This window comes from Cervus elaphus, chromosome 8, assembly GCF_910594005.1.
Source record: "Cervus elaphus chromosome 8, mCerEla1.1, whole genome shotgun sequence".
Lineage (NCBI taxonomy): Eukaryota > Metazoa > Chordata > Mammalia > Artiodactyla > Cervidae > Cervus > Cervus elaphus.
The window spans coordinates 41,417,176-41,440,332 of NC_057822.1; the positions used below are offsets into that span (position 1 = coordinate 41,417,176).

General features: G+C 40.4%; 1 protein-coding gene across 1 annotated transcript; it reads left to right on the forward strand.

The window, feature by feature from the left end:
* Nucleotides 1-7,702: 7,702 nt before the first annotated feature.
* On the forward strand, nucleotides 7,703-8,248 carry LOC122698951 (60S ribosomal protein L12-like). Its single transcript, XM_043910626.1, has one exon. It carries the CDS (start codon nucleotides 7,734-7,736, stop codon nucleotides 8,229-8,231), a length of 498 nt encoding a protein of 165 aa, XP_043766561.1. The 5' UTR covers nucleotides 7,703-7,733; the 3' UTR covers nucleotides 8,232-8,248.
* Nucleotides 8,249-23,157: the final 14,909 nt, after the last annotated feature.

The window sequence follows — 23,157 nt, forward strand, 5'->3', positions numbered from 1 at the left end:
GCCAACTTTTTCACTCTCTTCTTTCACTTTCATCAAGAGGCTCTTTAGTTCCTCTTCACTTTCTGCCATAAGGGTGGTGTCATCTGCATATCTGAGGTTATTGATATTTCTCCTGGCAATCTTGATTCCAGCTTGTGCTTCTTCCAGCCCAGCGTTTCTCATGATGTACTCTGCATATAAGTTAAATAAGCAGGGTGACAATATACAGCCTTGACGTACTCCTTTTCCTATTTGGAATCAGTCTGTTGTTCCATGTCCAGTTCTAACTGTTGCTTCCTGACCTGCATACAGGTTTCTCAAGAGGCAGGTCAGGTGGTCTGGTATTCCCATCTCTTTCAGAGTTTTCCACAGTTTATTGTGATCCACACAGTCAAAGGCTTTAGCATAGTCAATAAAGCAGAAATAGATGTTTTTCTGGAACTCTCTTGCTCTTTTGATGATCCAGCTCATGTTGGCAATTTGATCTCTGGTTCCTCTGCCTTTTCTAAAACCAGCTTGAACATCTGGAAGTTCACGGTTCACATATTGCTGAAGCCTGGCTTGGAGAATTTTAAGCATTATTTTACTAGCGTGTGAGATGGGTGCAATTGTGCAGTAGTTTGAGCATTCCTTGGGATTACCTTTCTTTGGGATTGGAATGAAAACTGACCTTTTCCAGTCCTGTGGCCACTGCTGAGTTTTCCAAATTTGTTGGCATATTGAGTGCAGCGCTTTCACAGCATTATCTTTTTTTTTTTTTAATTTTTTAATTTTTTATTAGTTGGAGGCTAATTACTTCACAACATTTCAGTGGGTTTTGTCATACATTGATATGAATCAGCCATAGATTTACACGTATTCCCCATCCAGATCCCCCCTCCCACCTCCCTCTCCACCCGATTCCTCTGGGTCTTCCCAGTGCACCAGGTCCGAGCACTTGTCACATGCATCCCACCTGGGCTGGTGATCTGTTTCACCATAGATAGTATACATGCTGTTCTTTTGAAATATCCCACCCTCACATTCTCCCACAGAGTTCAAAAGTCTGTTTTGTATTTCTGTGTCTCTTTTTCTGTTTTGCATATAGGGTTATCGTTACCATCTTTCTAAATTCCATATATATGTGTTAGTACAGCATTATCTTTTAGGATTTGAAATAGCTCAACTGGAATTCCATCATCTCCACTAGCATTGTTAGTAGTCATGCTTTCTAAGGCCCACTTGACTTCACATTCCAGGATATCTGGCTCTAAGTGAGTGATCATACCATCGTGATTATCTGGATCATGAAGATCTTTTTTGTATAGTTCTTCTGTGTATTCTTGCCACCTCTTCTTAATATCTTCTGCTTCTGTTAGGTCCATACCATTTCTGTCCTTTATTGTGCCCATCTTTGCATGAAATGTTCCCTTGGTATCTCTAATTTTCTTGAAGAGATCTCTAGTCTTTTCCATTCTATTGTTTTCCTCTATTTCTTTGCACTGATCACTGAGGAAGGCTTTCTTATCTCTCCTTGCTATTCTTTGGAACTCTGCATTCAAATGGGTATAACTTTGTTTTTCTCCTTTGCTTTTCTCTTCTCTTCTTTTCTCAGCTATTTGCAAGGACTCCTCAGACAGCCATTTTGCCTTTTTCCATTTCTTTTTCTTGGGATGATCTTGATCCCTGTCTCCTGTACAGTGTTACGAACCTCTATCCATAGTTCATCAGGCAGTCTGTCTATCAGATATAGTCCCTTAAATCTATTTCTCACTTCCACTGTATAATCATAAGAGATTTGATTTAGGTCATACCTGAATGGTGTAGTGGTTTTCCCCACTTTCTTCAATTTAAGTCTCAATGTGGCAATAAGGAGTTCATGATCTGAGCCACAGCCAGTTCCTGGTCTTGTTTTTGCTGACTGTATAGAGCTTCTCCATCTTTGAGTTCCCTTATTGTATCTCCTGTATAAGTCCTTTGAAGGACTAGTATAGCTACTGATTTCACCGATAGTGGCCCTTAATTCAAGGACAACCATCCATAGACTAAATGATGGTCCATGACATAACCTGATAGTAAGAGCTATATCTGGTAAAGTAATTGTAAGTTGGTAAGGATACCAGGGGTAAAGTAATTGGTGATTAGCAAAACTAATGAAACTGGTTCCTTTCTAGTCTGTAGGCTGGAGAATAAAGAGAATTGGCTGCTTATAAGTCAAAGAGCTGAAAGCCCAATTCAATTCTTGAGGCACCAGCGGTCCATGAAAATGACAAGGCACCTTTGGAACTGACTCAGCTTTTCATTGACCTCTGCCCAACTACAGGTATTGTCACAGTGGTTGTTACTGTCCAAATTATTTTTCATTATATTATCCTGAATAAGGCCAGTCTTTAGTCCAAACCAAAGAACTATCTGTAGCAAGGAACACAAATATTAATAAATTAAAGAATAAATAAGTTTATAAACAATAAGTTAGTGAACACTGAGTCATGGACTCAAGGATCTTAAAATTTATGATTGCCAGCATGAAGCCAGGGCATACTAGCAGTGAACTGCTTTATAAATGGGAGTAACATGGCAGTCCATGGATACTTCAATAAATTTTCTTGAAGAAAAAAAATGAACACTGGTTTGCAGGGGTTTGTAAGGATACTCTGGGTGGGAATATCCAACCTAAGAACAGAGTCAAAGTGTGTGGCTTTTCTGTATTCCAGAATAGAGAGATGAGATGAATGTTTCCTTCTGAAGTCTCAAATAAGTAACTGCATCTAAAGGTTGTAAATATGGCCAACGGACCCAGAGACAAGGAAACTGCATTCATGAAAAACACTATGTTAGGAGGAATTTGTCGGAAGAGCATCGAACCTTCGTATAGTAATAGTGTAGGCTGTGATGCATCACACAGATCTCCCTTTAGGACTCCGAGCACTCATTCTCCTGGCGTTGGAACTGTTGACAGCTGAGACTGTCAGCTAAATTTCTGTCCAAAAACTTCCCGTCAGTGGAGTAGAGCCTTCCTGCCCGAGATCACGTCTCATAGTGGTGTAGCCCACATGCCACATTCACTGAGTGATCTATGATGGGGAGAAGGAGTGGGAGTAGCATGTGAAGGTCCAGATCCTCTGCTTTAAAACTAGTCAACTCTGAATGGTCATCCCACTTATAGTGGGTCAACCCACTTTGTTGAAAATGCATCCCTATGCAATTTGTTTCTCTGCACAATCGTATTTCCTTCACTACACAATCCTATTTCCTCCTATTTCCACACAAGAATTTATTTTGAGCATCCTCTCCAGTAAATTTCTACATATGGATCTCCATCTAACAGTGTTTTCTCCAGATAACACAACCTAAGACACAACGTAATAAAAGAGCTCGTTAAGAATTTAGAGACACATGATTTTCATGTAAATGAGGACCCAGGTAATGACTGATATACCAATTTAAAGATTAAAATGAATGGATAAGTAAAGAGAGTATGTATTGTAAAAAATCAAAAAGGCAGACTAGCAGAAGATGGAGCAAAAGAGACTTGTTCAGTTGCTCAGTCATGTCCAACTCTTTGGGACCTCATGGACTGCAGCACACCAGGCTTGCCTGTCCCTCACATCTCCCAGAACTTGCTCAAGATCATGTCCATTGAATCAGTGATTCCATCCAACCATCTCAACCTTAGTTGATAATAATTCAGTAAGGGTGGTTCACAGCTGGACTGAATTGAGGGGTGATTTAGGAAGTGAGGGTGGACTGCTTATAAAATGAATCCCTAAGATCACCCCATCCCTCCTACCATGTGAGAACACAAGAAATGACAATCTATAAACCAGGAAGTAGATTCTCACTAGACACTGAATCTACTGGCACCTTGGTCTTGTACTTCCCAGGCTTCAGAACCACGAGAAATGAAATAAATTTCTGTTGTTTATAAGTCACCTAGTCAATGATATTCTAACACCTGGACAGATCAAGATACAGTGGTAAACAAGAAATATAACAGCTCTCTTCTCCTAGGGGTTACATTTTATGGAAAGAAAACTAAGATCAGCACAATTTGGCCAAGAGGGGAATTAGTACAAATTTTCATAGTTCGTTTTGTGAAAATTTCAATAACTCTTATAACTCTTTCTTCTGTGAGGCTGTGTCACTCCTGACAATGGAATGGCTGATAAGTGTTTTGGATCCTCATCAATTTCATGTGTGCCTTAGAGAAATATTCAAAGGATATTTTAAGAAATGAAAGATGACTGATTGGAGCATTGTTTATTTCATTTCTTAGTCAATCACTTCAGTTCAGTTGCTCAGTTGTGTCCGACCCTTTGTGACCCCATGGACTGCATGCAGCACGCCAGGCCTCCCTGTCCATCATCAACTCCCAGAGTTTACTCAAACTCATGTCCATTGAGTCAGTGATGCCATCCAACCGTCTCATCCTCTTTATCTATACTTGTCATCAAATTTGAGAATTAAGAGTGGTAATCCACAGAATCATTTTGTTTTTTTTACCCAGTTCTCAAACTCTGAGAACTTACACAGTTTTGCTTCTAAGGTAATGATTCTAAGACCCTCTAAAAAAAAAATGTGCTCACCTAACTAAATTTTTGAGCCACTGTTTAGTTTATAGTTAAGTTGAACAATGAATCAATTCTCCTCTTCTAAGATTCCCCCCTAGTCTTGATATTCTGTCTCTCCTTTTCTGGAGAGAAAAATCTACTTATACCATTTCCTAGCTAATCAGGATGCATCTGGATAGATGGTTAACTTTTCAAAATTACTGAATCTTGGTATTTTTAGTTTTAATGTTTGCATCAATCAGGGTTCTATGAAGAATCAGATAGCCCACTTGAACTGGTTAAGTGATGAGACTTAAATAAAAGAAAAACTTGCAGGCATGGGCAGCTTTAGGCAAACCAAAAGTGGAAGGTGCAACAATTCAGAGTTGGTAAAATGGGGAGATGGTACCATCCCTATGCAGAGTAATATGAAAAAGAACATCAAATATGAACAGTAGCCTACATAGAGATGTAATAGGAAGGAGGCTGAAGGTACAGTCTCCTACAGATGCATTTCATTGGTCAAATCTATTGGCAGACAGAAGGCAAGGGTGGCCAGTAAAATTCTTGGAGCCAAGAGTAGGGTAGAAAAGAGTGGAGTGTTTCACTATGAATAACTCATCTTTAGGATGTGCAATGGTATGGACTGTGGACTTACCCTTTTGATATTTTACCCATTCTAGAGTTGGCCCATCCATCAAGTTTGCTTGAGGCACCAAGGCCTCAAAAACTGCTGTGGCTTGATCTCTTAAAACATGACTTTCATTTGATAAGAAAGCCAGTTATTACCACTGAAGCAGATAGGCCTTTTCTAAATAATTTAAAAATTACTGTGGATGTTCAAAATGTTTTATCTGTTCTCTTGATGTCAGTTTTTGCTGTGCAGAATAACCAAACTTTCATGTAAAACATCTATTGGTATCATCACTTGAATAAGAACACTGAACTGAAAGGGACTCTTTTTATACTCCACTTAACATTTGCATTGTTACTTTTCCTAAGCATTGCTATCATATATAGCAATGTGTGTGTGTATTATTATTATACATGATACATATTTAAAAGATTAAAGTCAAGTGCTAGACTCATATCAGATAGAATATATAAACTGTTTCAGACTTATGAACAATGTATGAATGACATAAATGTTGACTAAAAAGATGCACAACTTGAGAGTTGCAAGTTAAGTTTTATTTGGGGCAAAAATGAGGACTGCAGCCCAGAAGACAGCACCTCAGATAGCTCTGAGAGACTGCTCCAAAGAGGTACTGGACGGAGGTCAATATATAAGCTTTTGGTGAAGAAGGAGTTCAGGGCAATCAAGTGCTTACTTTACAGGAGGTTTTCTGCTAGTCACCAGAGAGAAGCTGATATTATCATGAAGGGATGTAGTGCTTTTCTAGGTATGTGGTTCAGTTGCTCAGTCATGTCCAACTCATGTGACCCGGTGGACTATAGCACACCAGGCTTCCCTGTCCTTGGCTATCTCCCAGAGTTTGCTCATACTCATGCCCATTGAGTTGATGCTGTTATCCAACCATCTCATCCTCTGTCACCTCCTTCTCCTCCTGCTCTCAGTCTTTCCCAGCATCAGGGTCTTTTCCAATGAGTGTTCCTCACATCAGGTGGCCAAAGTATTTCTAGGTAGAAAGAGAATCAAAGATTGAGATCATGATCGGTTCCTGAAAATATCTCAGTATCTTCAAGACCTGTTCCACCAGGTTGCCTAGAGCACAGAGTGCCTCACTCCACCTTGAACTCCCTCGGGGGTGTTGAAGGTCAACAGCTACAGCTGCAAATGGTTCAATCTCTGCAGAGGCAGATGGCAAGTGCCCTTGGCAAACACAGATTTGTAGTTGACATAAACTTATGAGCAGATAGCTAGAGATTTGACTTCTCAAGCTTGTGTCCTTGGGTTCAATGTGGTAGTGGGTAATGGTGGAGAAAATATGTGGAAAATCAAGACCTGTTTTCAGATTTCTTTTCCTAAGATCTTTTAAACAGTTGTAACAAACTTATCAATATATTACCCATTTTTAAATGTACCACTTTTCAAGATTGCTCAAGAGGACGAGTCACTGCTTCTTCCTATGTTTTGTTTAGAATGGAAGTGCCCAGAGTTTTAAATATCACCTCATGTTCTCCTTATGACCACCAAGAAAATGTCTTTCATCTCTGTACAGGTGATATCAGGGAGCTTTGAGCAAAACAATCAGCATAAAATAATGCACCAAAGGTCTAGATGCCTCATCTATTTCCAAGTGGGGGACACTTTTGAGAACTGTTCACATAAAACTTTTGGGCTGATATTAGAAATAAGAGTAAGAACATCCAACTTTAGAAAGGAGGGAATTTTGAAGATACATAAGAAAGATCATTAGAGCACCTCAAAACTCAGTTAAACAAAGCAAATCAAAGGATGAGGCCAGAGACAGTAAGTACAAAACCAGAGTCTGGAAGGGCTGGCTAATGGGCTTCCAGATTAAGTTCCAGTCAAAAATTAGAGAATAGCTGTCTTCAGAGCCTGGCGTTTACCATGTTTAAAGTTGTGACAAAGATAATGACATTAACATATCTAAGGGAAGAAAGTGTTCACAGAAAATTCTCATTGGGGGGCAGTATGCGGCAAAAGAGGAGGGACCAAGAACAAGGCCTGTAAATCCCAACCAATGACCAAGAAAGAGGTGCCCTCACCAGATTCTAGTCATCTCCTTGACTGGTGCTCTCCTCACAAGGAGAAGAATATATCTCAAGCACTCTTAGCTGAAGAACCCTTCATTAAGAAAATCTAATTCCCATTTGTCTGTACTTAATATTCACCAAGCAATCCTGACTGTAGGTTGCATTTCCATCTGTTTGCCTCAGGGAGGAAATGTGAGATTCAAACACCACTTCATGAATGTTTAGTGTACGTGGCACCTTGAAGCCTGGGGCTTCAGTTAAAGACACTGTGTACAGGCTGCTGGACCGTACGCCTGGGTCCCAAGCTGGACTCGGCCACCTCCTACCTGTGGGACCTCAGGCAACCTGCTCAACCTTGATATGTCTTGTTTCCTTGTATTAAGGAGAATACATGATCTAACTCATAAGTGGAATCTAATTTTTTTTATAAACATACAAATGATGAACCCGGATTCGGGACGACCGAAGAAAGTTGCACCTTCGCCTCCTCCTAGACGAAAGCCGAAAGCTTTCCGGGTTCATCCGACACCAGCCGCCTCCACCATGCCGCCTAAGTTTGACCCCAACGAGATCAAAGTCGTGTACCTGAGGTGCACGGGTGGGGAAGTCGGTGCCACGTCTGCCCTGGCCCCCAAGATCGGCCCCTTGGGCCTGTCTCCAAAAAAGGTCGGTGATGACATAGCCAAGGCAACTGGTGATTGGAAGGGTCTGAGGATTACAGTGAAACTGACCATTCAGAACAGACAAGCCCAGACTGAGGTGGTACCTTCTGCTTCTGCCCTGATCATCAAAGCCCTCAAGGAACCACCAAGGGACAGAAAGAAGCAGAAAAACATTAAGCACAGTGGAAACATCACTTTTGATGAGATCATCAACATTGCCCGGCAGATGCGGCACCGGTCTCTAGCTAGAGAACTTTCTGGAACCATTAAAGAGATCCTGGGGACCGCCCAGTCTGTGGGCTGCAATGTTGATGGCCGCCACCCTCATGACACCATAGATGATATCAACAGTGGTGCAGTGGAGTGCCCCGCTAGTTAAGAACTGCAAAGGAAAAAGAAAAATAAAGGATCATTTGACAACCAAAAAAAAAAAAAAAAAACATACAAATGAACTTATTTTACAACACAGAAACAGGCTTTCGTAATCTAAAGGGAAATGGGGTGGGGAGGGGTAAATAGGGAACTTGGGATTACACACACACACCCACTACGATATACAAGATAGATAACCAACAAGGACCTACAGTGTAGCCCAGGGAACTCGACTCGACCCAATCTTCTCTGATAACCTATATGAGAAAAAAAAAAATCTAAAAAAGAATGAATATATTTATATGTATAACTGAATCACTTGGCTATACACCTGAAACTAACACAACATTGCAAATCAACTATACATCCAATAAAATTTTAAAAAAATAATTGAATGTATACACCTTTTAGGGCTTCCCAGGTGGTGCAATTAAAAAAAGAACCCACTTGCCAGTGCAGGAGACTTAAGAGACATGGGTTTGACCCCTGAGTCAGGAAGATCCCCTGGAGGAGGGCATGGTAGCCCACTCCAGTATCCTTGCCTGGAGAATCCCATGGACAGAGGAGCCTGGCAGCCTACAGTCCCATAGGGTCGCAAAGAGCCAGGCATGACCAAAGTGTCTTAGCACATGTACCTTTTAGGAGTGCTGTGAGAATTGATATGAGATTTAAAACAAAAAAATTTATAGCAGTGCTTTTTGTCATATTTGTCAATTTTTGTGAATTCAGTTGGCTTGAGTCAATTGCCCAAGACTTCACTATTTGAGGGCACTGAAAAGGCTTTCTATGTAGACACACAGGCTAAGAATCTGTGCCTATCTCATGATGGAATTCTTGGAAATCACCTCTGGACAATACTGCCTTTCTGTTGGGGATGAGGCTGGGGGAAGGGGGATGGTGCAGGATGGGGTGGGAGTTGTTTACCTAAGGCAAATTCCTACAGCTTTTATGACCAAAAGAAAACACTGATCCATAATATTCAGTTTGGGGGAAGTCAGGTCATTTCATCTGGCTCTGTGGCAGCTTTCCAGCCCCTTTCCTGGCCTTTTTCCCCCTTGACCTTCATCCAGGTGGGAAAAATCCAGACTCCAATGGGACAGAGCTGCAAGTCCTGAGATAAAGTACACTGTGCACAGGTAAGGTTTTATTGCTCAGATTTTCTTTGCTCAGGCTCCAGGGCCAAAGTCCAGCTTTTGAGGAAGTCCACTCTCAGAGGCGTGTCTGTCACCTGGTCTAACCTGCCCAGAGGCAGGAAAGAGTCCATAAGGGTTGTCAACCCTGAGGTGGGAGCAGGGAAGCCAAAACCTAGGATAGAATGTCAAATTCTGGTTCAGAAAGTAAAAGTGGAGCTGGCTAGGATTGAGGGTTAGATTTCTGGTCAACACAGCAAGAGGCACCCAATTTGAGCAGGACCAAGAAACAGAGGCTGAGAGTTACTCCTAGTACAAGGTCACCCAGCTCCAGAGTTGTGACAAGATACTCTGCTGTGTTGTGCTCTGAGTCCAAACAAATGCATGCAACAACTTTGAGAAAGATCAAGGCACTGTGTCCACAAATGTACCTCCACATCCACAAGCCTTCTAAACGAGCTCCTCTAAACTGGAGCTGTCAATCTTCTTTCTCCAAACTTTCCACTGGAAGTTGCAGATCTACCAATAAGGATTTTATTTAGGATGTTAAGCATAACTTAAGCATAACTTAGAAGTTAAGCATAACTTCTTCCACAACTCTCTGTTTATCCCCCTGAACCCTGACTTTGGAGAACAGGATCACTTTTCTTGAAAAAGTCTCCAACCAAATCATTTTGTATCCAGACTGAGCTCTCTGTTGCTTTTCCCAGAGAATGATCTTGCCATTGTGCAACTAACTCTTCTGTCTGAACACCAGCCGTCTGCTTCTTCCTCCCTCTCTATATTTCTGCAGCTGTTGTATACTCACCTGAAACACCATAACCAGTCAGGGACCTGGCAGGAGACAGATGGTACAGTCATAGGGTTAACTGAAAACAGTTAATGTAAGGACAGCCAGCAGATGTGGGCAGAGTGAAAAGACCCAACAAGGGATACTGTTAGAGATTAGTAAGCAAGAAGTCTACTGGTACAAGCCCTGAAGCAGCAAGAGGAGGAGGGCACCAGATCCTAGAGAGCCACAGCCATGGCAAACAGCTGTAAGACAGCATCCGTGGCCACAGGAAAAGTAGCCTAGCAACTTCCGAACCTACTAGGTTCTAGAGATGCTCAATGTGCTAGATAGCAGGGAGAATGAATAGCCCATCTTCTGTCTTCTATTCTCTAATCTTTTGTAGAACCTCTTACTAATATTTGTCAAATTCAACTAGGTAGTAGAGAATCTAGAAAGTAAGAGAATAATTCACATAAACATATTCCTTTAATGTTCTTTTAAACTATTTATAGAGTCTTAGGAATCCCTTTCAGTGGGGGGTTGGCTATATAGATATTCTTTTAAAATTTTTATATTTTTTATAGATTACAAATACTGTATGTATTACTAGTTAATCAAAAGGAAAATGAAAGGAAAATATATTTACCTTGATTATAAAAGCAATAAATACTCAAGTAGAAAAATCTAAAAATATAGAATAGTATTTATAGGTAAGAAAATAAGAGTAACCCATAATTCTGTTACCCAAAGCTAACTACTATTAACATATTATTGGTAGAGTTGTGGGTTCTACTTGTTATATTTAACAAGATATCATCAACATTCCCCTATGTCACCAAATAGCATCTGAAAACATTATTTTTTTAGTGGCTGCATAGATTGCTGTCTTATGGATTCACCATGATGTGTTTACCTATTCCATGAATGTTAGCATTTAGATTATGTCTAATTTTTCACTATTATACATAATATTGAAATGACTAACCTCATATGTCAATCTAATTATTTTCATAGGAGAAAACCTTAAGAGTAGAATTGCTGAATATCACATTTCATAAACATTTCAGAACGCTTTATGCATATTGCCAAATTATACTCTACCAGCAGTATATAGGAGTGCCCGTCTCCCTAAGCCCTCAACTCCTGAAAGAGTCAGTCTCACGTTTCACTTTGCTTGTACAGTCAGGTAGAATAATGGTAATGAAATATACAATAGCAGAGATGGCAATAGTATGGCAATTTTGCCATATTATTATTATTATTCAATAATTATATTGAATATCCTTCAATATAATTAATGTTATTATTCAATAATATGGTAGCAAGTCAGAGGAAGAATTGCTGATTTTAGAAGAGAGAGTAGAGAGACGGTTCTGAGCAGGTTTCATTTCTCATCTCTGGGACCAGGCAAATCTTCTAGCACAAAGAAAGTGCTCATTAAGGTTCTTGAATGAAGGAATCCAATATTCCCAGCTTGCACACTGCTTGGTAAGGCTGATCCAAAGGGAGAGAAAAGCAGAAATCCACCCTGGCTTGTCCTGCAAGCAAAACCATCTCTCCTAGAGCTGTGAGCACTGAATGAGCATAAGACAGTCTCGGGCAGCAGTGCCGATTGTAGATATTCGCACAGGACCGTTCTTGAACCGCTGCACCCTGCTTTTATTTCCCTCGCTCTCCAGCCTCTCCTTCTTCAGTTCTTGGTGTCTGCATTTGAACCTCCACCCTGTTACCATCATCAGTTCAGACAGCCCCACTGGGCTTGTGTTGTAATTAAACACTCAGAGTGGCTAGCCAAAACCACTTGAGCTTGGATCCCAGCTCTATCACTAACTAGTGGTGTGACCTTAGGCCAGCTATTTAAATTCCTTGGACTTCAATTTCCTTATTCAGATGAATAAGTCTGAATATGTACATGGGGCTGCTTAGTAGCTCAAAACAACACAAATTTATTTTCTTTCAGTCTGAAGGTCAGAAGTCTGAAATGGTTTTCACATGGCTAAGATCAAGGTATTGGCAGAGCTCCATTCCTTCTGGAGATGCTAGGGGGAAATCCCTTGCCAGCCATTTGCAGCTTCTGGAGGCTTCCCACATTCCTTGGCTCACAACTTCCATATTCACATCCCCTTCTCTGATTCTGAGCGTCCTGCCTCCCTCTCATAAGGACACTATGATTTTATTGGACTTACTCAAATAATCCAGCATAATCTTCCCATTTCAAGATCCTTGACTTAATCCCATCTGCAAAGTCTGTTTTGCCACAGAAGGTAACATATTCACAGGTTCTAGGGATTATGGCATGAGCATCTTTAGGGAGCTCTTATTTTTCCTGTCTCACCCTATCAGATGGTTGTTGTGAAATCACTGAAGACAATCAGTAAATATGTTATCTATGACTACTACTTACCACGGCACCCAACACGTAAGAACTAGGCAAAAAAATGGTGCTGTAATTCTTACTAACCATTTTCCCTTCTCCTTTCCTATTCTTTATGCTGGAGACTTCCTTGGTTTTTTTCATTTTACCTAAATCCTCTTTCCTCTTTTCTTGGGAGAAATTTCACAGAAGTGAAGGCCTGATATGGGGGAATTAACAAGTTCTGTTTTGAATGTGTTCAGTTTGAAGTGTTACAGGGCAAATGGATAGAAATGTTTACTAGGCAACTGAGAAATTGGCTCAGGGGAGGTTTGGGAGATGGAAATAGGTTTTGGAATCACATGTATGGTTGAATTCACAGAATTTGACGTAACTCATGAAAGAAGCTACATCAAAAAGAAGAGAGAGAGACTGAAGATGGATCCTGAAGATAATCAACATTTCAAGAGAAGGAGGAGAGAAATGATTCCCCAAGAAATCTATGAAGAAATGAATGGAGAAGTAAGAAAAGTTCATGAAGAGGGAGGTGCTTCTAAGACTACTGTTGGAGAGGATTCCAATAAGGAGAAGTGTGCTAGCAAGCTCTAACAGAGACCAGAAAGGTGAGGACTGAACTTGGCAAGTAAGTTAGTAGTGGCCTACTTAAGCAGAGTATCAGGTAGGCAGTAGATATATAAATCAGATTTTAGTTGTCATACATGTTTGTTGCACATTTCAATGAATTGCAGAAGTGAATGGTTGGTGAAAAATGGATAAAAGTGTGGCTTCATAAAATATGTCTATTAAAGAAAAAGAGTCACTAGCAACTTAAATGGTCATGGGCAAGGAAATATTTGTTTCAAGAAGACTTACCCTTATTTATAGATCTTGAGGAAGCAGCCAGTAGAAAAACAGATATTCTTGATATAAGCTTGGGGTGCTAATTCATGGAGCAGGTTTTTTAAAAAATATTTATTTATTTATTTGATTCCATTAGGTCTTAGTTGTGGCATGTGCAATCTTTAGTTGTGGCTTGCGAGATTTTCTAGCTGCAGCACTAGAACTCTTAGTTGAGGCATGTGGGATCTAGTTCCCTGACCAGGGATCAAACTTGCCCCCTGCACTGAGAGCATGGAGTGTAGCCACTCAAGCACCAGGAAAATCCCTCATGGAGCAAATTCTTAACGGGAGTTGGGTAATTTTGGATTAAACAAACAGAGGATAGATAGGGACAGATAAATTGATGAATATAAAAGGGGAGGATTTTAGGGCAGCTCCTGCTGGATTGCCTCTACATTTCTTCTCTGAGACTGGAGATAAGGTTGTCTCTTCAGAATGAGGAGGCCAGCAGGAAGGGTGGGTAGCTTGATTTTGAAAATGCTGCTGTTGTGAATAAAAATGTGAGTCAACTAGGATCAACTGAAGATTGCTAAGCACACCTAGGGACTCAGTGAAGTTCAACATTTATAGGGTGGGAGGAATCGGGAGAGGAGCATTGACATATATACTCTATCACATGTAAAATAGCTGGTGGGAAGCTGCTGTAGGCACAGGGAGCTCAGCTTGTGCTCTGAGATGGCCTAGAGAGGTGGGATGGGGGGCGGTGGTTGGAAAGAAGATGTATGTATACATACAGCTGACTCACTTCATTGTACAGCAGAAACTAACACAAGATTGTAAAGCAATTATACTCCAGTAAAAAGAGATAAGCCTATACATTTCCAATTGAGTCCATCAACATGGTTACACGGTTCTCTCCTAATAGCAGTCTGAGGATTAGCAAGGTGAGTGGTAGAAAGAGTTGAAGGGGACCAGATAATCTTAGTAAGGGTATAGTTAAAATGGTTAACAAGAGGATTCAGTTACATCTTGATCAACATTTATTTCTCCCCCTTATACCATTCCTGAATTTCCTGTTGGTAGGCCTCAACTCATTACTTTGCTGACAAAGTTCTATATAGTCAAAGCTATGGTTTTTCCAGTAGTCATGTATGGATATGAGAGTTGAACCATAAAGAAAGTTGAGCACTAAAGAACTGATGCTTTTGAACTGTGGTGCTGGAGAAGACTCTTGAGAGTCCCTTGGACTGCCAGGAGATCAAACCACTCAATCCTAAAATAAATCAGTCCTGAATGCTCATTGGAAGGACTGATGCTGAAACTCTAATATTTTGGCCACCTGATGCAAAGAACTGACTCATTAGAAAAGACCATGATGCTGGGAAAGATTGAAGGTAGGAGGCAAAGTGGATGACAAAGGATGAGATGGTTGGATGGCATCACTGACTGGATGGACATGAGTTTGAGCAAGCTCTGGGAGTTGGTGATGGACAGGGAAGCAAGGCATGATGCAGTCCATGGGGTCACAAAGAGTCGGACACAACTGAGTGACTGAACTGATTTGAACTGAGTCTTCAATTTAACTTGACACCTAATCACTCATCTGCACCCCAGATCTCTATTTCATTTACAGCTATTTCCCCTTGAGGATCTTAGTTTCTAAGATTCTCCTCTAACCATGATTCATTCATTTGCATCCTTCCTACTCTTTTTCTCCATCAAAATATTCACTTTGCTGTCACCTTGATCTTTAATCTCTCAACCTCTCTTCTTTGAATTAATATACTTTCTTGGCCAGCTTATACTCTAATTTTTGCTCATTTCTAGACTCATATTTATGTGACCGCCGAGGAGAAATTGGCATCCTTTTCCTTCCCCACATCTCCCTCATACAGAAAACACACAGTTGAGAGATGAATGTCTGGATTGCCGCTGTTTGGGGAGGTTCATACTATTTGAAAAAAATTCTGATCCTATAAGACTAGTTAAATTCTGAGGCAATTCCCAGAGTTTGAATATGCTTCTGAGTGGGCTCAGCTTGGGCCTTGGGGTGAGCAGGTGGAAATGAAATCCCGGTTCTGATTAAGAGCACACACCCACTCATTCCCAGCCTTAGACTTCCTGAAGGTTGACTTCTGCTTGACTAATTTTTAATTCATGACTCTTCTCCATTGGGAGAACCAAACTGTCTGCCAGCAGCTGAAAAGCAAGGTGTTATTTCACTGGGACTGAGTAGTAAGTCAACTCAAGGGAGTACAATTTATAGTGCATTGCAGAGTATAAGAACACAATGGGTACTAATCTGAAAAGAGAGAACTTGGCAAATTATTGACAGCCGTTTGCAAAACTCATTCAACCTAACCCAACTTATCATTCTCATATACTTAATTTTACATGATAGAAAATGTTAGTCCTATGTTGATAGTTATTTGGATTATTAAGATAAGAAAAGCATGGGCTTTCATAATTTATACGGAGAAGGAGGATGTTACAGAAAGCTGAACAAGTGTGATTATAGATTACACATATTGCTTCTTTGCATGACCATGAACAAGTTACTATGTCTTTCTAGCTCTCTGTTTATTTATCTGTAAAATCATCTGTGAAATGGAAATGCATATACCTACTGCATATGATTCTGGTTATGATTAAATAAGACAGGGTTCTAAAGTGCCTAAAGATGGCGTCTGGTAGTACTTATGGTGGAGTGTCTGGTGCTGGCTTATGGATACAATAAACATTCCCTTCAAAATCCAGGTGGTTCTGGATTATAATGTGTCAACAAAGATCAGACATGGCAGCATCCTCTATGCAGTCCTTTGCAGACCTCTCAGAGATCCTTCACTGTAGTTTGTGATTTTGCTTTGCTGGCTAGGTTCTCATAACTTAAAGACTCTCCTGAGAGCTCTGATTATTCTACCCATGCTAGTACCTCAGGGAAGTAGTTTGTGACTGTTTCTTGAGCAGCTGCAGGCTTCCAGCCCCTCTTTGCCCTGGCTTGGGGTGGCTCTGTTTTCTGGCCAGAAATGGTACAGTACCAAAATATATCTATGGAAGTTGCCCCTAAAATTATACAGCATAGGTTTGGAAATAATCTCACTGAAATATTGACTCTTCACTATCTAAAAGACAAAACAAAACAGAAATTATTTTAATTCTATTTCTCTACAATGATCCAAACTTCCTTACTGATTTTTAAAGGCAGATTTTATATCCTAGCAAAATAAGATTTTTATATAAGTTCTAAAAAAACCTCAAAATCTAATAATTATTTTTAAAAACTGGACTTTATTGTGTTTTATGAACCTCTTCAATTAATCTGATAAACTTAAATTTACTGCTATTACCATTACTAGTCTGTCTTATTATCCCATCTGTTCCTCCCTTTATGATTTACAGGATGGATCACCTGTTGAGGTTAACAATTAGTTTTTCATCTATTTCTCCACAAATTACTCCATTGCATACATATGCCAAAGCTATAATTCAAGAAAGATAGTTAATGACATGGTCACTCAATGTATTTTTTAGATTGATTTTGTTTAAGAGTATAAATTAGTTATTTTTAGGAATGTTTGATCTTGTTCAATCAATCTCTCTATTGGACAATCTAGAAAAATGAGGTCTCAGAAGTTGGGCCAGGGAGGGGTTAGAACTGGGTAGGCAATGTGTTGGACATGACTAAGTGACTGAGCTGAACTGAACTGAGGCATAGGATGAAGGGGACCTGAAGGTTGATTTCTAGGCTGAGGTGAGAAGCAAGTCAGAAAACTAAGGCCTCATGGGTGGAGAGCAAGATGATAAGAGCTGATGTTTATTGACCTCTTATATCTCAGCCCTTGTTCTGTATCTTTACTTATATTATTTACTTTATCTTTAATCCATAACCATAGAAAGTACCCATTATTATTAAATCCCTGTATCAGCAAGTGTCCCAACAGAATATACAAAGCATGAGAAGGTATGATCCTGAAGACAATTTAGTGAAGAGAATATACACAGGTATATGGACATCCCAATAGGGATGGCACGGTACCAGGAGCTAGCAAAGTGTGAGCTGCTTTGACCTGAAGGAGAACAGGGAGGACCAGCACTACCAGAGATGGTGATTGCTAGCACCATGGAGGCAGTACCAAGTCCAAAGCTGATCTCAGAGGCCTGTGGCCACTGTCAGAGTTGTAAATGATGAGAGGTAAGAGAGGATTAAGAAATAACCCAACCTCTCTCTCTTCTGCATAATGATATCCTACTGGCTAGGCCCAGGTGAATTGCACTGATGATATCTATAGGGGTTGGACTCCCAGGGCGGAGAAGAAAGAACTATGGGCTTTGTTGCTGAGTGAGAGCTAAGTGGAAGTAACCAACACTCTCCTCCATTTTATAGATGAGGAAATTGAGGCTCAAAGAGGTGAAGCCGTTTCCCAGTCACATAGCTCAGAAATGGTGAGGCTAGGATTCACCACATTCTCACCCAGTTAATTTGAAACCAGCCTCTGGAAGATTCTTCAGAGAAGTAAGTTATAGGGTAGGCACAAGTCAAAATCCTCTGAATGAATGGCAGAAAGGGGGCAGGACTGAGGTAGGGGAAGCCTGTGGCTGAAGTTATAGCTGAATTCTAAAAGAAGAGCAGTTACCTTCAGATGAACTTATTGAGAAATAATTCTTTTATAGAAAGAATTCTCTTCATTTGCAGGGAAATGCATTTGCACAGAAATTTTATAAAAGTTCTTGTGGTGATGTGGCCTGATGCCAAATATCTAGATGAAAAATAAAATTAACTGGATCTCAATATCCAAATTTTTGACAGAAAACTATTTGAATATTTCAGTGAATTCACCAGCCAATTCTTATAAGAACTAAAATTTGGATCAATCTTTGTAGTTTCAACAAAAATTTCATATACTCATCTAATTCATATAGCAACCTTGCTCACTGAACATTACTATGCCAACTTTATAGATGAAGAAATTGAGTCTCAGAGAAAACAAATGACTTGTCTGACACCCAAGAGCTAGTCTGTAACAGATCCAGGTCTTAAAACTTCCATCTTCTGTCTGTAAGCCCCATGTTCTTTCTAATTCACCAATCAACTTCCTCAGCAAAGAGATACTATAGGTCTTTAACAAACTGAAAACACAGAAAACTGAAACAAAACAGTATTGCTATTGCTCTTTGCCAGGGATTAAAATCAAAACTCTAGTTTGCTTTTAACTTGGTATTTCCACATTTCCCAGCATTCTGAGTGCATGCGCAGTCGTTCAGTCATGTCTGACTCTTTGAGAACTCAGGGACTGTTGTCCACCAGATTCCTCTGTACTTGGAATTTTTCAGGCAAGAATACTGGAGTGTGTTGCCATTTCCTGCTCCAGAGGATCTTTCCCACCCAGGGTCAAATCCACATCTCTTGTGTCTCCTGCATTGGCAAGCAGATTATTTACCACTAAGCCACCTGGAAAGTTCCCAGCATTCAACATCAAGCAAAATAAGACAAGGAGGAACCAGAAACCCCTGTAGAGTACAAAGTACAAGGTGGACCCAGCCCCTATTTCATGCTTGCAGACATCATACTCAGCCCCGTCTGAGCAATAACTCTGGATGGTGTTATACCTGAGCCTGGTCTCTTTTTTACCAGGGAAGTTGCCTAAAGTCAAAGTTAAGTGTAGAGTACAGAAGGAATATATGGATCCTGTCTCTCAGAGCTAACATGAAGACTGGCACACAGTAGGCTTTCAATATATATCATAATAATAAGTGAAAAACTATCTTAGTTACGTATCAACCACCAAACCAACATTTTACCAAGACATCATCATTCACAAAGCAAATCAAGGACTTCACAGTCTGTTTATTTACTCCTGGGGCCAATGAGATATGTATGTAGAAGCCGTTTGGAAGTGAGAAGTATCCTCTGAAAGTAAGATGATGTCACCACTGCCACTGTTACCAACACTGCTACTTCCATTGTATTTGTCCCCTTCATCCTCATCAATATTTTTGATCACCAGTGTCACTGCACAAAACTACATGCTCAAGTCAAATTCATAAAAATAGCTTATTGTAGTAAATATTCTTTGCTTTCCAGAATTATCCTCTATACTTCTGTGCTCTAGGGACAGCATCAATTTTATTGCCCTCTGGCTTCCTGTTGGGTCTGGCCAATGGGAGGGCCAGCAGGAGACTGTGAGGCAAGAGAGAGGGGTCAGGGTAATATTTCTTCAGTTATTTTCTCAGAATCTTTCTCTTGGGGCACTCTAATTTGGCTTGGTCTCCATAACAAAGAGCACAACACAATCTCTACCTGCACCTCTAGCAAACTTGCATCAGGTGGTCCTCTCCTGCCTATATAGATTTTTCCTGCTTGAGTAAATATCCCCACAGCTCTCAATTTAGGCCTAGGCTGGTGCTGGCTTCCCACTCTTTGCCATTTCCAGTATGCTTCACTATTTCTTGCCAACTCCCCTGAATCATGCCTATACCTTTGTAAACAGCATCTTAACCAAACTCTTTTTATCGACCCCTGCTAAGTCCTGTCATCTGTTTTCCTGCTAGAATCTTGACTGATACAGACAACTCAGCTTTTCAGTGTTGAATGATAAACATGTAGTGATCTGAGAAGATGCTTTTTCTCCCTACGCATCAGTGCCCTTCTTTTCCCTTTTCCCAAATATTCTAGCCACTTTTAACCCTAACTGTAAAATGAGACTATGGCTCATCTCCTCCTATGGCACAGACTGCAGCCTCTGTCTCAAGGTCTGGCAGCTGCAGAAGAATCCAGTGATGGGGCACCCAAGTCAGCAGCTTTCCCTGAAATGAGAGAAAACAATACAAGCGAGAAAATTACTTACTCTGTGTCACCACCAAGGAAATAGAAAACACTGGAAGGGGATGAGGGCAGAGAGAGAGAGCCCAGGGGTGGAAAAGAAGGAGGGAAAAAATAAGTAAAAGGAGGAGAAAAAAGTGGAGAAGGCAGCAAGGGCATCCGTAGATATTAAAATACAAGCCATTAAAAAGCAAAGGAAATCTGAAATCTAAAGCTGGATCATTACAGAAAGCACTTGAGATCCGAGTCCTCTGGAGTTGCCTGTATAGACGGTGGTGAACTGACAAGCCAAGAAAAGGAGGATATGGTAGAGCTGGGCCATTATAGGAGCACAGGGTCAAGCAAGAAAATGCATTCTATTCGCTCAAGGCAGACACCAGATGTTTGATTCCTAATAGGTGATTAGACCCACTACTTGATTCATTTATATAAATTTTCCGCTTTCCAAACAGATATTAACATCATGTAGACATAAATGGTAGCTGGATATTTTTGTAAAATGAGCTGAAAATCATTAAGAGGAAATAGCTGGGGGTCTTTGCCTCTCAACTGCTACATCCTGTTCTATTTCTTCTGATGGAATGTAAGGAAGACTTCGATTTGCTTCTGAGACCCCTAGGTGATCTGTATTTAAAAGCACTTTCACCTGGAGCCGCACAGTAGGGAATGCACTTCAGAGGCTGATAGCATGATTTAATTATGCGGCTGTTTCCCTGTATTCCTGTGCTCCCTGAATGGCATGTTAATACCCCGCCAGGTGGATGCGCAGGGTGGAGTGGTTTCCCACAAGCATCCTTGTTGTATTTAGTCAGATCATGCAAAAGGGAAGATAGATGAGAAAGCATTGAACACACCAAAAATTAAATCATGATGATTAAAGATTAAGGAATTAACAAGTAAAAAAGTCTAGAGATCTGCTGTACTCTGGAGACTTCTGTTTATCAGCATTCCAATCTGGTGTTTAGGCCTTCACATACATGTGAGCAAATGAAAAGTTTCAAGTAACATTAAGCATAGCTTGAGAGAAGGGAATCTGAGTATACACATTTCATATTTTCCCCTTTTAGACATTTATCTTTAGGGTGATGTATTTTTATTGCTTATTTCTCAGTTTTCTAATATCTAGCTTATTATGGCACATGTGTCTTATTGGCTCGAACGGTGCCAATTAAAAAAATCCACACTGAAGGATGGATCTCTATTTTTTTCATATAGCTGTTCAGGTTTTTCTTCTTTTTAGAGCCAAAATGAAGTGTAAACATTTTAAGAGCATTTAATTCCAGCACATATATATTCATCATTCGAAATTGGAATGGATTTCCATTTTGTGCTATTAAAATAAATGCACTATTCTCAGACATTTAAGGGTCTATGACTGCTTGATTTCTCTTCTATATCATCTTTAGTTCATCAACCAAACCATAGTTTCTCCTTCGTTTTAGGGTATAATTCATTTTGTTGTGTGTATACTGTTATAAATATGAAATCAGATGCCAGTGACACTCATTTGTCTATCCTTAAGCTTCTCAGTGAGTGTCTGGGGTGAAAGTAAAAGTCTAATGGGAATCTGTTTTTATAATAACCTTTTTGGTGGTTATCTTTAATCCTTTTAATTCAAGATCCTGGAGCTATTTAATTCTTACATGTAATATCATTGTAATAACAGTAACAAATGTATGCAAAATACTACAATACAGTGCAAATAGTACTATAGTAATGATGCAAATACCAGTTAACACTTACTGAAGGCCATGACCTAGACTACTAATTATTCTCAATTTTCTTTCATAAAATCTCCTGGTTTTCAATTGGTAGTTGCCCCCACATAAAGATAATATTTGCCAGAACTCCTCTTGAATCAGTGGGTGACCTTGGGAAAGCCACTCAGGGCAGAACAACACAATGGAAAGTCCCTGAATGCCCCACAGGGTGGAATGCCACTTGACCCGTAGTCTGATACCTGTGCACTTCTTGGACCCGGAAGAAAAACAAACTTTTGTCTTTTAAAATCACCCCTGTGCCATGCTAAGTCACTTCAGTCATATCTGACTCTGCGGACCCTGGGCTGCAGTCTGCCAGGCCTCTCTGTCCATGGGATTCTCCAGGCAAGAATATTGGAATGGGTTGCATGCCTTTCTCCAGGGGATCTTGCCGACCCAGGGATTGAACCGGTGTCTTTTACATCTCCTGCAAAGTCAGGCAGGTTCTTTACCACTAGTGCCACCTGGGAAGTCCAATACTGGTGCTACTTGGGGGTATGTCAATGATTTGCGGCTGAGCCTACTCCTGAATAGTACGTGTGGTCCCCAGCACAGACACTGAGTTATGCTTTAGCTCTTTTAATGTGGTAACATCCCTAAGATACAATTATTTTCCTTATGTAATGGGTGAGGATATCAAGGCTTAGAGGGGCTGAGTGATTCGCCCACCACCACGTTGTTGTGGAGTGAAACCCATTCTATCTGATACTGGAGTCTGTGCTCTTAACTACTCTGGCTCCTCAGGGTCAGAAGGCAAGCAGGGAACTGATGCCTCATTTTTTTTTTCCATTTATTTTTATTAGTTAGAGGCTAATTATTTTACAATATTGTAGTGGTTTTTGCCATACATTGACATGAATCAGCCATGGCTTTACATGTGTTCCCCATCCCGATCCCCCTTCCCGCCTCCCTCTCCATCCCATCCTCTGGGTCTTCCCAGTGCACCAGCCCTGAGCACTGGTCTCATGCATCCAGCCTGGGCTGGTGATCTGTTTCACCCTTAATAGTATACTTGTTTCAATGCTGTTCTCTCTGAACACCCCACCCTTGCCTTCTCCCACAGAGTCCAAAAGTCTGTTCTGTACATCTGTGTCTCTTTTTCTGTTTTGCATATAGAGTTATCGTTACCATCTTTTTAAATTCCATATATATGCGTTAGTATACTGTATTGGTCTTTATCTTTCTGGCTTACTTCACTCTGTATAATGGGCTCCAGTTTCATCCATCTCATTAGAACTGATTCAAATGAAATCTTTTT